Source organism: Helobdella robusta (genome assembly GCF_000326865.2).
Source record: "Helobdella robusta unplaced genomic scaffold HELROscaffold_11, whole genome shotgun sequence".
Lineage (NCBI taxonomy): Eukaryota > Metazoa > Annelida > Clitellata > Rhynchobdellida > Glossiphoniidae > Helobdella > Helobdella robusta.
The window spans coordinates 1,145,059-1,160,344 of NW_008703617.1; the positions used below are offsets into that span (position 1 = coordinate 1,145,059).

Here is a 15,286-nt window from a genome sequence, read left to right on the forward strand (position 1 = left end):
ATTTCAGAATTGTCCCATTCTAAAGCTTCAACGTCATTACCATTATTATTTCTATGTTGGACACCCCTTGATTTGTTAGAAATGGTACAAACCAGCAGTGATACCGTTGTCAGTAATGCCGATCCAACTAATAGTATTACAGATGTCATGAGCCAGGTTCCTGGTGAAGAAGATGATGATTAGGATAGTGATAAAGAAAGTGTATTGAAGATGATGATGATTAGGATAGTGGTAGGATAGTGATAAAGAGAGCGTATTGAAGATGATGATGATGATGGTGGTGGGTGTATAGATTTAACGTTGAAGAATGACAGTCATTATTTGAGTGGCGATGTTTAATATTTACGATGATGATGATGATATGTATCATTATTATTATCATTATTATTATTGTTATCATCATCATCATTATTATTATTATAATTATTATTATCATCAACGAAACCTGGTGGAAAATATGAATGAGCTTTGATGTTGTTGTTGTTAATTCTTTGCTGTTGTTGTCTATGGTAACTGGGCGACTTCAACAATCGGCCATATTGTTCGCCATCACTACTGTCACCACCATCATCGTCACCACCATCATCGTCACTATCATCATCATCATCACTATCATCATCATCGTGACCGGAGTTTTGACCGGAAGTTTGAAATTTAATGTCAGGCAGATGAGGAGGGTGTTGATGGAGGAGTTCGCCTCTCTTTTCGTTTGATAGTACAACAATCTTTTGGGAAATTATTCGTTTTAATCTATTTCATTCATCACCATCGTTATAATTCTTATTATCTTTAAATTATTGTTATTATTATTATTATTATTATTATTTACTAACGTGAACCCTCTTCCTACTGGTCAGCCATTTTCCTCGCTGGCCCAGACAGCCAATCACGAAGCTTCTAGCAGGTAGCCACGACAACCATTTTTTGTTTGAGTACTTCAGACTTTTCAAGCCTTCGGCCATCGTTGAAACATCTATGGACTCTGTATGGTTTGGATTTAAATTTAAAAAATTATCATTTATTTGTCATTTTATAGCGCTTATTTATTCATTTGTTTCTTTAAATATTCAATGATTTACAACACAAAAATAGTTGAAACGTTTCATTAACCATTGACAGGAGTTAATATGAGGTTTTGATTGGTCAGCCTGATGTGAAGTGGAGGGAGATAATTGGTTGACGGAAGTTTAAACATTTCATACTTTAAATTCATTGGCTGGTTACTCTTCAGTAAACATTTACTGATACGCCATTGGTCGGAAGCTATTGGTTTGTCATGAGAACAAAGTAATTAAAACACGTTAGTACTGTTTATAAAAATTCAAACTATTCTTTCCCTAACAAGTTTTTAATTGGACGTCAGGAAACAGATGGACCCCATCTCTTAATTCTGATTGGTTGGTCAAAACGTAGCGACCTACATTCAGACTTATGATTGGTCTGTTCGCATTGATGATGATGCTAATGTCATCCAATGAGAATTCTCTATTTGAGCACCTGAGAAAATGTTTACAGGTATTATTAAAAATGAGATAATTGAATTCTTAACCATTACCTTAAGAAAATGTTATTATTGTTGTTGTTGTTATTATTATTATTATTCTGATATCTTTATAGTTATCGCCACCATCATTATCATTATCATTGAAAACATCGCGAAAGCTTACTCGACAGTTGTATGCATTACGATGCTTGTTGATGATGATGATGGTTGTGATGATGATGATGATAATGATGACGACGATGATGATGATAATGATGACGACGATGATGATGATAATGATGACGACGATGATGATGATGATGATGTGGCGGGGATATAAACGACTTGCTGGACTAGAGATAACGGAAAAATTGAAAATATTTGAGATGATGATGATGACGACGACGATGATGATGACAAAGATGATGATTTTAATGACGTAATGACCAATCTTCTTCTATCTTCACTCATCATAACGGTCTGCGCAAGATAATTAATTAGTGTAATCATCATCACCACTACCATCATCATCAATATCACCATCATCATCGGATATATCATTATCATGATCATCATCACCATTATTATCATCATCGTCGTCGTCCTTAATAATATGATAAAAGTCATTTTGTTTTGAAGGATGACAGAGCATGAAAGTCTTAAAAATAAGACAACAAATAAAACCATGTATATAGCCACCGTATTCGATTGGTTGAAGTCGAAATACTTTAAACTCAATCTGTCCTGGCATTGGTTGATGCATTTAATGACGTAATCAGACGCGATGTGATTAGTCCTCACGTACAGGCCAGCCAGACCATTGTCAGTGTCCGTGTCGTTTGATTCTATCATTGCAAATTAAGAACGAAATAAAACCATCTTGGTGATCGTCATCATCATCATCATCACGGCAGCTAGTCATCATCATTATCATCATCATCATATATTTACTCATCATGACGTCATCATCATGAATATACGTATACATATATACACACGTACATACCTGACGATAAAAATATGCCAGAGACCATACGATAATAACTTTCATGCTGACGATGACGTTGTTGTTGTTGATGATGATGATGATGAAGATGGTTATGATGATGGTGTTGTTGTTGGTAATGATGATGATGGGAATCATCATCATTACCGACAACTCGGTGTCCGTCAACATAAATTGAAACCTTGCAAGGGCAAACAAGAAAGAGGTTATCAACATCAACCAACCTTCATCATCATCATCGTCAACCAATCATCATCATCATCAACCAATCATCATCATCATCAACCAATCATCATCATCATCTTTACTATAACCATCATAACCAGTACTACTAACGTAGCTATTATATTTGGTGATGACGTAATGATGCCAGTTTAGATCATCACATAACTCTTTCAGATTCCAACTCCGCTTTTCATCATCATCGTCATCATCACCACTATCGTCATCATCACCACCATCGTCATCATCATCGTCATCATTAGAGTAAGGTTTCATATGAAAGTGCATCGTACAGCCTTTAACGAACCATTTTAAAACGTGATGGTGATGATAAAGACGACGATGATGAAGATGACGAATAAGATGATGAGGGGGAGAAGGAGAGAGTATGGCTGCTGATTTATCTGAAAATGAATGAGAAAAAAGTTTCCATTGTGAACAAAATTTATCAACTGCCATCTATCATCAATATACACTTATATATAATATATATATATATATTATATATATATATATACCTATACAAACATACATACGTGTGTTTATATATATATATATATATATATATATATATATATTTGTGTGTATGTTCATATGTATACTACATATCATGACTTTATTTCAATTATTGTGTGACAAAATAATTACATGACATGGACGCCCTTACTCAAAGAACGGGCTTGCCATATAACAAATCTCCGACTAGGGCCTGATTCGTAATGCCGTTGACCTTTGAACCAGACAGCCGTTGTAAAGTGATTCCAATCTAATTTTATCTCACTGGTAATTCCAGAACCGCTGAAGATAGTTTCGTTTTCGATGAGAAAGGTTGTTTCGTCGTGTTCTCGCAGCACTTGTACGCTGCTGCTGCTACTACTACTGCTATTGCTACTACTACTGCTACTACTGCTGCTACTGCTGCTGCTACTACTACTACTGCTACTACACAACAGAAATTGTTTCAATATGGAGGTAATATCGTGTTCACATACTACACGTTTATTTGCTTTGTTGTTGTTGTTGCTATTGTTATATTTATGGCTAATGTTGCTAGTGTTGTTGTTATTGTAAGTATTCGTATCTTCTGTACCGGTATCAATGTCATAGATACCATCATCATCATCATCATTTTCATTTTGTATGCTAATATCAACGGATACTCTCTTTATATCGCATGAGCCATCAACGTAATTGTTGTTATTATTATGGTAATCATTATTATAATTATTATTGTAATTAGTATTCATATTATTCATATTATTCATATTATTATGATTTGTGATTAAATCTCCGCTGCCCTTTATCACGCTTTTTAACTGCAAATTTCTGAATATTTGAATCTCTTTCCTATGATTATTATTATTATTAGTAGTAGTAGTAAAAGCAGTAGCAGCAGCAGTAGTAGTAGCCGCAGCAGTAGTAGCAGTAGTAGTATCGCCACCGTCATCATCATAATCATCACCTTTTTTGCCACCACTGTCACCGTGTCCAGCTCTATAATGGTTATCAACATCGGCTCTTCTGTCAATGCCATCATCATCGTCGTCATCATTATCATCATCATTCGTGACGTCATCATCATCATCATCATTATTATTATTATTATTATTATTATTAACATTATTATTATTATTATTATTATTATTATTATTATTATTATTATTATTATTATTATTATTATCATCATCATAATTTTCGTCACTCAATGATATCTCGTCCCTATATCCATCCCACAGGTACGCAGATGGAAGGATGCTGATGTGGAGGTGCATTGATTTTGAGAGCAGTCCACCGGAGTCTGACGCGTATATCTTTAATATAACCTCGTTATCATTATTATTGTTGTTGTTTTTATTATTGTTGTTGTTATTATTATTATTGTTGTTGTTGTTATTATTATTATTGTTATCGTCATCATCGTGGTCGTCTTCATCGTCGTCGTGTAGATGGTTAAATGAGCTGTGTTGTTGTCTGATGAAAACGCAGCCTGCATAATAATAATAACGCTTATTAATAATAATAATAAACATAATAATAATAATAATAATAATATCTTTATCATCATCATCACAATCATCATCATTATCTGCAGTAGGACCTTGCTTATCAATGCTGAAATATCTTTTATAATTAATCAGTATGTAGTTGGCGATTGTTGAATGCTCCAGTGTGCCGTCATCATCAACTGCCTTCAAGCACGTCACTACCATACCATCATCAATACTGTCGCTATTATTATTACTATTATTGATATTATTATTATTGTTATTATTATTATTATGGTTATTTTGCTGATGGAGAGTATTAAACATTGCGCCTGAAATGTTAATGTAGACATTATTATTATTATTAATGATGTTACTATTATTACTATTATTATTATTAATCTCGTTACTAGTATTATTGTTATTATTATTGTTTTTATTACTATCATTGTTGTTGTTGAAGGTGTTGTTGTATGAGACCCATCTCGGTGCATTATCGTTATAGTCTTCAATGTGAATAATGACCATTTCTCTGGGTCAAAAAAAAAATTAATTATTCAATATGCTAATTAGATTATGTTAATTTATGCAAATTAGTTTAAGCCGATTTTTGAAAAGTTATTTAAGCTAGTTTATGTTAATTTATGTTAATGAGTTATGCCATCAGCAGAGCGTCATTACCTTTCAGCATAAAATGAATGTATTTGAGTATTATTAGAAGATATCTTTGAAAAAATCATCTCATCATCATCATCACCATCATTGCTCTCGTCATCATTATCAAGATTTTTCGACAGGATGAATGATTTTTTTACACTATTTTTATTTTCGACAATGTTGTTGGAGATGGTGGTGATGTGACGGTCACCGTAACCGTTCTCACCGCTCACATTAAAGTTGCTTTCATCATTAATATTATTATTGTTATTGCTATTATCGTTGTTATTGTTATTATTATTGTTGTTGTTTTTGTTGTTGATTTTATTATTGTTGTTGTTGTTGTTGCATCCGTGGCCAGCGATCTCGAACTGGAACACCTTCTGTTTCTCATAGTCCAGATTGCCATTTACAATGATGGCTGCACTCCCTGTATATTATTATTATTATTTATTATTATTATGTTATTATTATTAATTATTATTATTATTATTGTCGTTGTTGTTATTATTAATTATTAATGTCATTGTGTTATTATTCATATTAATATACAGTTGTTGTTATCTGATAATGTTCCACATATAATTGCAAATAAAAATAAAATTATTTTATAATAATAATGCTTTTATGTTTGTGTGTGCATGCACATGTGTGTATAATGCAGTTATATACCCGTGGTTGGTTCTATTATTTGAACTTTGAAGGGGTGTCCAAGTTGACATTTGTAGAGTGTGTAGCCACAAATCTCATCTGTGTATGTAGGTTGCATTTGAACTTTTGAAGCGATTAATAATTAATTCTAACATGAATTATTAAACACATTAATAAATATTTATTTGATATTTAAAAATATATTTAATTATTTACCATCACTTATTTGATATCTTTTTCTAACATAAAGGGGTATGTCAAGATCTACAATTGTCCCTAATGGTACATTTTCCCGAACTCTTCCATGATAAGTTAGCATGCTGCCTAAACTAGATGCTGAATGAAATTACATTACGATTACATTATTATTTAATATTAATTATTAAAAAAATAGTTATTATTTTTTAAATTATTTCAACTAGGTTCAACAAATGAGTGATTAATCGCTAACCTGATAAAAAATGTGTTATAAAAATTAATCTCAAAAGTGTCATTTTAAATATTTCACTAACATTTAAAATATAAATACTATTTTCGATAAAGAATTTAATTAAATTTCATGTATTTATAAGCAACTAAAAGCTAACTGAAGTTTGAATCATAGCATTTTAAATAGGGATGTACGAGTCTAAGAAAAAAACCTTGATGAAATAGTAGTGAATATTCTTGCTTAATTTTATGACATATCATATTAGATAATATCTGGACAAATAATTTAATTAAATAAATTTTAAATGGTTGAAATATCTAAGTAAATGATTGATATTTCAACAAAAATCACTGCTAGAAACAAAATTCCTTCATCCGTGTGCAATCTATCCATTCATTCAATCATGCACCCATCCATTTGCATTTATCTACCCGTCATTCATTCACTCGTTCATTCATTCATTCATCCGTTCATTCATTCATTCATCCATTCATTCATTCACTCATCCTTGTGCCATATCGTCAATAAATTGACCGAAATAGTGCTAAATAGTGGCAGTTGTGAATTGTACCCCCTCGTCATCACCACCACCATCATCATCATCATCAACATCACCACCACTACGACCACCATCATCATTATCACCATTTTAAGTATCATCGTCATCTCGTCATCGTCAAACGCCAATGACAAATGCATGTAATCCGTATTATATAATATTTGCCTTGTAACACTTATGGCATATATATATATATATATATATATATATATATATATATATATATATATATATATATATATATATATATATAGAATTCATAATGTTATTGTATTTTTTACAGTTTGTGTAATTTCAATGTTTAAAGCGTAACTGTATGATCTTTCATCGTAGAAATGGAAAATTATAGGTGCTAAATAAATAATGTACAATATAGAAGTATATATTACATATTTAGTATATATATAATATATATGGTATATTATGTATATATATAATATATATGATATGTTATGTATATATACATGTATAGTATATATATATATATATATATATATATATATATATATATAATGTTCCTACATAGTATTTATATGTATATTTTGTGTTTTAAAATTTCTAGATAACAAGGAACTTTATATTGTTGTAATTTGCGTAGGATGTAATTAAAATAATAAGAATAACAATAATAATAGTGATGATGATGAAGATGACGATGATGATGAAGAAGATGAGGAAGATGCAAATGTTGATGAAGCGAATGTGATAACAAAGTTAACACATGATGATTACAATTGCTTATTTTAATATGGATATTTACTTGTATTTCTTATGAGTTATGGTGAATAAAACATAGAAAAAAAATGATTAATAACAAGGTCAACGACATCAACAACATCAACCACAATAAAAACCTCCACAACAACAACAACAACATCAGCAGCAACATCATCAACAACAACAACAATAAAAGCAACAACAACAACATCAACAGCAACATCAACAACAACAATTCAACGTTCGGCAATTTACTAATGGACGACGTTAAAGATTTGAACCTCAGTCTGAAGCAACTTGAAGAAACGATAAAGAAGCAACTTTCGAAGCACAGCCTCAACAACAGCTTCAACAGCAACAACAACGACAATCATATCAGTAACAACAACAACGACAACCTCAGTATCAACGACAACAACAACAACAGCAGCAAGCAAAATGACCACGTTGGGATCAATCAAATTAATTTGGGTTTGTTGTCTTTACGAGTTTTTTCTTCTTCTTCTTACAACAACACCAATAATATCAACAACATTACAACAACACCATCAACAACATCAGTTACATCAAAAGAAAACTAACCTTGAGAAGTCGTCAGGGTTGTTAATATCGATACGATTTTATAATTGCAATTCTTATTCAGTGTTGGCATTTGATTCCATTCTTTCATTAGTCTTTTCTACTCTATTCGTTCGTTCGTTCGTTCGTTCATTTATTTATTCATTCTTTCATTCATTCATTCCCAGCTGTTATGACGAGTAGAAAACCGCAGCAGATGAGTTTGGATGGAGGAGGTATTGATGCAGATGTGACGAGTCCTACCAGATCTGATAAGGTTCAGATGAATGAATGAATGAACGAACGAACGAACGAACGAAAGAAAGAATGAATGAACGAACGAACAAACAAATGAATGAATAAATGAACGAGTATCAAACAAATGAATGAGTGAATGAATGAATGAACCAACCAACCAATCAACAACTAGGTGGTCGTGCAAGTACGGATCGTCATATTAAAAGTTGGCGATATAGACACGCTGAGGGATAAGTTCGCTGGCGACGCGTTCATCCAGGCAAAATGGCGGGAACCTATGCTGGATGGAAAGTTCAAAACGGTTCTTATTTTCTTTTTTTTTTCATTTAAAATTTTTAATCAAGTTTCTATATTCTTTCTCTTATTTTTCTCTCTCAAACTCTTTAACTCTTTCTCTCTCTCTCAATCTCTCTCTCTTTCTCAATCTCTCTCCCTCTCTTTCTCAAGCTCTCTCTCTCTCTCTCTCTCTCTCTCTCTCTCTCTCTCTCTCTCTCTATCTCTCTCTCTCTCTTTATACATTGATTGCATATATTTTACGTAACACGGCAGCACTGCGACCAAGTAAATTGGAATCACTACTGGAGTCCGAAGCTTTCCATTGAAAATTCCTTCGGAGAACCTGAGGAAAACGTTTGGAAGACCATCATATTTGACGGGGCCGGTGAATAATTTGTATAAATTAGCATAAATTATGATAAATTAATATATCGTTAGAGCATATTAGCGTGAATTAATTAATTTTTTATGCGAATTTTGAAGGCCAGGCTACAGTTTGTGAGAAGAGGAGGATTTCTGGGACGTTCTTTGAATTCATGGAACTCAATCAATTCCCATTCGATTCACAGGTTGTGATGATGATGACGATGATGGTGATGATGACGATGATGATGATGACGATGATGACGACGATGATGACGACGATGATGATGAAAGTAATATTACTAGTAGCGATTGCATGATACATATGTGATATATATACATATTTTTATATTCTTTTCTTTCTCTCTCTTTCTCTTTTTCTCTCTCTCTCCCTCTTTATCTCTCTCTCTCTATATATATGTATATGTATATATATATATGTATATATATTTATATTTATATATAGGTTTCTATACTATTTATAGAAGATTATCGATCATTCCAAAGTGTAGCGATTTTATTGTTCAATATTGCGGACCCAATCAATTAAGCGCCACAATATTTGTTGGCTGGTACCCATGGAAACGTCTATTTGAGCGCCAAACATTCAAGTGCATTTCCGCAGAGCTTTATGTTTTGGATTCTTTGTGTGAGTGTGCGTGTGTGTATGTGTGTTGATGATCATACATTACATTCATCCATCCAACAATCCGTTCATTCATACATCCATTCATTATTCATCCATTCATTATTCATTCATTCATTATTCATTCATTCATTCATTATTCATTCATTCGTTCATTCATTCGTTCATTCATTCATTCGTTCGTTCGTTCGTTTGTTCGTTCATTCATTCATTCATTCATTCGTTTGTTCGTTCATTCATTCATTTTCTAACCATCGATTCATTCATCAGTCATGTTAGCGTCACGTAACAACAGCAGAAATAATAATAATGACGTCATCATTAACAAGAGTGACGGAAAAAATAACAACAACGACAACAATAACAACAACATCAACGACGTCATCATCGCCAGCACTTCCGTTAAAACTTAATGCTTCGCGACGCATGCGCAAACAACAACAAAGACAACATAGGAAAAAAAAACTTCAAATAGAAGACCGATAACAAAGACATGAAAACTTTTTCTCATTCTAAGAAACTAAATGCATTTAAAAACCGACACACACACACATACAGTCACATCCAACCATCCATCCAAACAAACAAACACCAAGCGTACAAGAACTCGCACGTACACACACACACACACAAACACAGACCCAAAAAACGAGGCAATAATATAACATATCATAAATGATATCTAATATATTAATACTTACACTGTGATACAATGTTCAAACTGCAAAACATACATACATACATACATACATACATACATACATACATACATACATACATACATACATACATACATACATACATACATACATACATACAAACAAACAAACAAACAAACATACATACATACATACCAACATGCGTACAAATTCATACAGCGTGTAATTTATTTTATTGTTGCGATGCGACAATCATTCGACGCGCTTTTGAGACTTTGTTCAGACGAAACGGTAAATACAAAATTCAGTGTACAAATATGCATATGTATGTATGTATGTATGTATGTATGTATGTATGTATGTATGTATGTATGTATGTATGTATGTATGTATGTATGTATGTATGTATGTAGTATGTATGTATGTACGTTTATACGTATGCTTCCTTGTATGCACGTTTGTGTGAATGAATGTTTGTATATGAATGTATGGATGTACCCATGTGCAGTATGCGCAACCGACACGCCATAATTTTTACATGGAATTTAAGCTTGAGATGAATGAACGAATGCATACATAAATGGATGTATTAATGGATGCACGAACGAGAGAACGAACATAGAAACAAATAAATGAATGAGCAAACGAACGAACAAAAATGGATGAATGGAAACGACAGCCCGCTTTTATACAATGTTCGCATTTGAAAGATTACGTTGGCCCCCATCAATACGAATGTTTACATTCATTCATAACGCCACTTAAGCGCAGTCGAACTCACACACACGCACACGTACACACACTCGTACACATACACATTCACACACACACGCACGCACACACACATGCAGATGTTGTCGATAAGCCTAACGACAGAACGCAGTGATGATGAAGTCGAGTTCGTTGAAGACTGCCATGAAAAGAGCGTTCTTATCACGAACTCATTCACCGATGAACAAGAATGGCGGTTGAATAAAGGTTGATATTGTTTTTGTTGTTGCTGATGTTGTTGTTGTTGCTAATGCATTTGTTGATGTTATCAAGGGTATTTGTTGATGTTGCTTTGTTGCTATAAATGTTTTGCTTGTTGGTTGTGTTGCGTATACTGTTATTATTGTTTTCTTGCTCTAACATTGTTTTTAGTTCTGATCTTGACGCTGTTGTTATGACGAAAAATAATAACTGTGACGTCAGAAACCACGTGATCCATCAATTAGCCTCAATTACCGAATTCCGATGCATGAAACACGTGTCCGCTTTTGCATGCTTGATTTCATTTTTGTCACCTCTACCTCTATCATCATCATCGCCATTATCATCATCATAATCGCCATCATGACCATCATCGCCATCATCATCATCATAATCGCCACCATCACCATCATCGTCCTCATCATGACCATCACGAAGGAGTAAACACGTGGACGAAGTTTCGAGATGAGGCTTTCAAGAGCGACAACAACAAGCACCCATCCTTTTCGGTTGCTGCCACTGTAACCAGGAGACCACAATTTTTCATCTGGAACATTCTCGTCGTCATGGTTGAGTTCTTTTCTTCATCGTTTAGTTTTTATTTCCAGTTTAAATGGAGAAAGTTAGTTGAAATGAGTAAATTCGATCGTTCATTCGTTAAATTACTCGATCGATTAACCGTACTTATTCGTTTGTTACTTCATTCATCCATTCATCCATTCGTTCGTTTATTTATTCATTCATTCCTTCATTCATTCATTTACTCATTCACTTACTCATTCACTCCTTCATTCATTCATCCAGTTCTTGATATGCAGTCTTTCCTTCTCGACTTTCTCGGTGAGTTTGGACGCTCCACACACGAGGTTGCAGCTGACGTTCATCCTGCTGCTAACAACTGTCTCCTTCAAATTTGTCGTCAATCAAAATCTACCAATGATATCCTATCTTACCTACTTGGTGAGTTGTGATTGGTGGGCTGGTTAGTCCATTGTGACTGGCTGGTTGGTTGATTGTGATTGGTTGATTTTTTGATTAGTTGATTATGATTGGCTGGTTAGTTGATTGTGATTGGCTGGTTGGTTGGTTATAGTCTGATTGGTTGGTTGATTGTGACTGGTTGATTAGTCAATTGTGATTGGCTGGTTAGTTGATTGTGATTGGCTGGTTGGCATTTAAAACTACCAATAATAGTTCATCAAACTTATTCGATTAATAAAAATTTGTTAAATTATCGCTAGGACAAGTACATATTAGGATCGATGACTATTTTAGCGGCTATTTGCGTATGGCACGCCATCGTCGGAAAGTTGGCGCCAAACGTCATTTCTTGTTCGGACGTGAAGATGGTTGATTTCTGGATGCTCGGTATTTTGGGTGCCATTTATATCGGGTTCCACTTGATATTCGTCATCATCGTTTCTTGCAAGGTGTGTGTGTGTGTGTGTGGGTGGGTGTGTTTGTGTGTGTGTGTGTTTGTGTGTGTGTGTAATTTGTGGTGGGATTTCGTTTGAAATGTTGAAATGTGAATTAAATTGGGAAAAAATATTTATTGAGTTAATATGTAAGAAGTTTTATAAAGAATTGAAATGGTGAAAAATTTCATTTCGCAGGCCAGTGAAAAGAACAACAAAGAAGAAATAATCAACGATCAGGACTTCGTACAAGATCAAGTCTACAAATTTATTTCTTTAAAATAAAAATAATTGAAAATAATTAAACTTGTAAAATATCAAACATTAAAATAAAATTGAACAAAATTAAATAAAAAAAAACAGGAAGATGACTTTTCTGACGAACCGACCATTTCAACGATGAGTGAAAAACGCAAACCCCTGCATAAGAATGACCCCAGGGGTAACAGAAGGGTGTCCGAGGTTGACCAGGTCACCACCCATAACGCCCTAACTTCCTGGCAGTGAGAACAAAAATATCGTCAAATGTCTGTTTTAATGATAGTTTATTAATTATTAGGGATAAGTTAATGAATTTCGATGGATTAGTCACTGAGATATAACGAATAATGGTATCAGTTTTCGTCATTTGGTAATTTGTTTTGTTAGAAATTCTTTTTTCTTTCGATTTTGCACTACTGATTAGACTTTTTAAAATACATTTTAAGTGTTTTATCTCAATTTTATACGATGAAGCAATCAATATTACATTTTTATTTTATAGAAAATGGACATCGGTTTGAGAATATTTGTAAATAATTGTTTAAAAATGACAATTTTTGATTGAATTTTTGAAATGTTTAAACTCATTTAACAATATTCATTATACAATAAAACTTATTTATAGCATTTTATGTGTATTAAACAGCTAAAACTATTTTTAAATCAGTTAAACGGACTAATTTGTAACTACAAAAATACTCGAATAAATCGATGCTCATCTAATTTGCTAATTAAATCGAACATTTCCATTTTATAATTGAAATTCAATTTTATAAATTTAAAGATGAATGAGTTGGAGATCGAGTATTTCTCATCGATTAATAATTTATCAAAATGCTTCGTTAATGAAATTGTTAATTTAAAAAAAGAACATTTAAACGATTGGGATGATTTAGATGTTGAAAAACGTGAAGATTTAATTAATAAACTTTATTTCGGTGTCCACTTTAACAAGAAAAAAAGCGACAATGACGAGGAAGATGGCGACGATGATTTTGCTACGGTACAAGAAAACTTATTTATAAGCGATATTCCGTCATTTTTCAAGATCGAATCCGGGGAGAAAGTGGTGGTTGATTTAGAACAAGATGATTCTGTGAGTTTATACATTTGAATTGTAACAGTAAATATTAAATATTTATGACTTTTTATTATGAATCAGGGTTGGACATGGAAAGATGAACATTCAGGACCCTTTTCATGGAGAACCAAGGCCTGCTTCACATTTGTTCATCTAATTAGTATATTGCTATGTTCCTATCTTTCTCTCTTTGTTTCTTTCATTTTGTCTCTCTGTAATATCGTTTTGTTTTTACTCTTAATTAAATTTTTAATTTTTTCATAAATTCATTTTAAAATGAGTTTTCAATTTATTACATCTAAAATTAAAATTTTTTTTCAAATTTGTTCGTTTTAGAGCCAGCAAGATTTAACAGTAGCAGGACTATTCATTGAAACAAAACCAAAAGATCTGATCACAAAAACTACCTCAAACAAAAATAGATTGCCAAGTTTTGACAAGTCAAGCAACAACAAGTCTAACAATCTAAATAATAACAATAATAATAATAATTATAATAATATATGCTCCAAAGCCAATAAAAGTAACTCAAAAAATGAAGTAGAAGAAATGTTTGAAAGGTTTGGCTTGAAGAAATCATCCCTGGATGAAAATGGTCATGGTGAAGTTTTAGCTAAAAAGAAACAGGAGAATAGCACTATCAGTTTCAAGCCTGGTGTTGAATTAGGCAGGAGCCCGCCATCTTCTGATAAAATGCAAAATAATAAGTTGAGTGGGAAATTGAAATTTGAAACAGGAATTAGTGCAGTTTCAAAAGTTAATTTAGGATTCTGTGCTTCAGATAGTGATTTTGGTAAAACAAAAAACTATGATATTGATGATAATGTAGATATTGATGGTACTAATTTACATATTAAAAATAAAAAATGTGAAGATGGCACCGCTAACAAAATTTTTCTCAGTGACGAATTTGGTGAAACAAGCACCGATGATAAAGCTTTTGGAAATGTCGAATATGATACTAATCTGACAGACTTCAATGAAAATAATAATGATGTCATAACCAAGCAGCCAATCAAACAACAGGATACACCTCTTGTGAAGACTGGGTTTGATTTTCTTGACAACTGGTGATATGATGATTGAC

At 32.8% G+C, this 15,286-nt stretch overlaps 3 protein-coding genes across 3 annotated transcripts in view; 1 reads left to right on the plus strand and 2 right to left on the minus strand.

Annotated features, from left to right (window-relative positions):
* The window catches only part of HELRODRAFT_167177 (hypothetical protein), a gene marked incomplete at both ends in the record, with an annotated part of 1,385 nt that extends 423 nt beyond the window's left edge, over positions 1–962 (minus strand). The window contains 3 exons of the mRNA XM_009012705.1: positions 93–160; positions 629–725; positions 834–962. Coding sequence (XP_009010953.1) covers positions 93–160; positions 629–725; positions 834–962 — 294 coding nt within the window. The remainder of the gene's footprint in view (positions 1–92; positions 161–628; positions 726–833) is intronic.
* Positions 963–3,355: 2,393 nt separating this feature from the next.
* HELRODRAFT_167178 (hypothetical protein) lies at positions 3,356–6,498 on the minus strand (the record flags this gene model as incomplete). The annotated part of the gene is made up of 7 exons (XM_009012706.1): positions 3,356–4,698; positions 4,810–5,028; positions 5,107–5,228; positions 5,378–5,783; positions 6,026–6,103; positions 6,221–6,340; positions 6,456–6,498. 7 exons carry the CDS (start codon positions 6,496–6,498, stop codon positions 3,356–3,358), a joined length of 2,331 nt encoding a protein of 776 aa, XP_009010954.1.
* Positions 6,499–7,796: 1,298 nt separating this feature from the next.
* HELRODRAFT_167179 (hypothetical protein) lies at positions 7,797–15,273 on the plus strand (the record flags this gene model as incomplete). The annotated part of the gene is made up of 13 exons (XM_009012707.1): positions 7,797–8,181; positions 8,457–8,545; positions 8,699–8,827; positions 9,076–9,187; positions 9,286–9,371; positions 11,322–11,448; positions 11,881–12,011; positions 12,247–12,402; positions 12,684–12,872; positions 13,056–13,115; positions 13,221–13,328; positions 13,903–14,214; positions 14,536–15,273. The coding sequence occupies 13 exons, from the start codon at positions 7,797–7,799 to the stop codon at positions 15,271–15,273; spliced, it is 2,622 nt and encodes an 873-aa protein (XP_009010955.1).
* Positions 15,274–15,286: the final 13 nt, after the last annotated feature.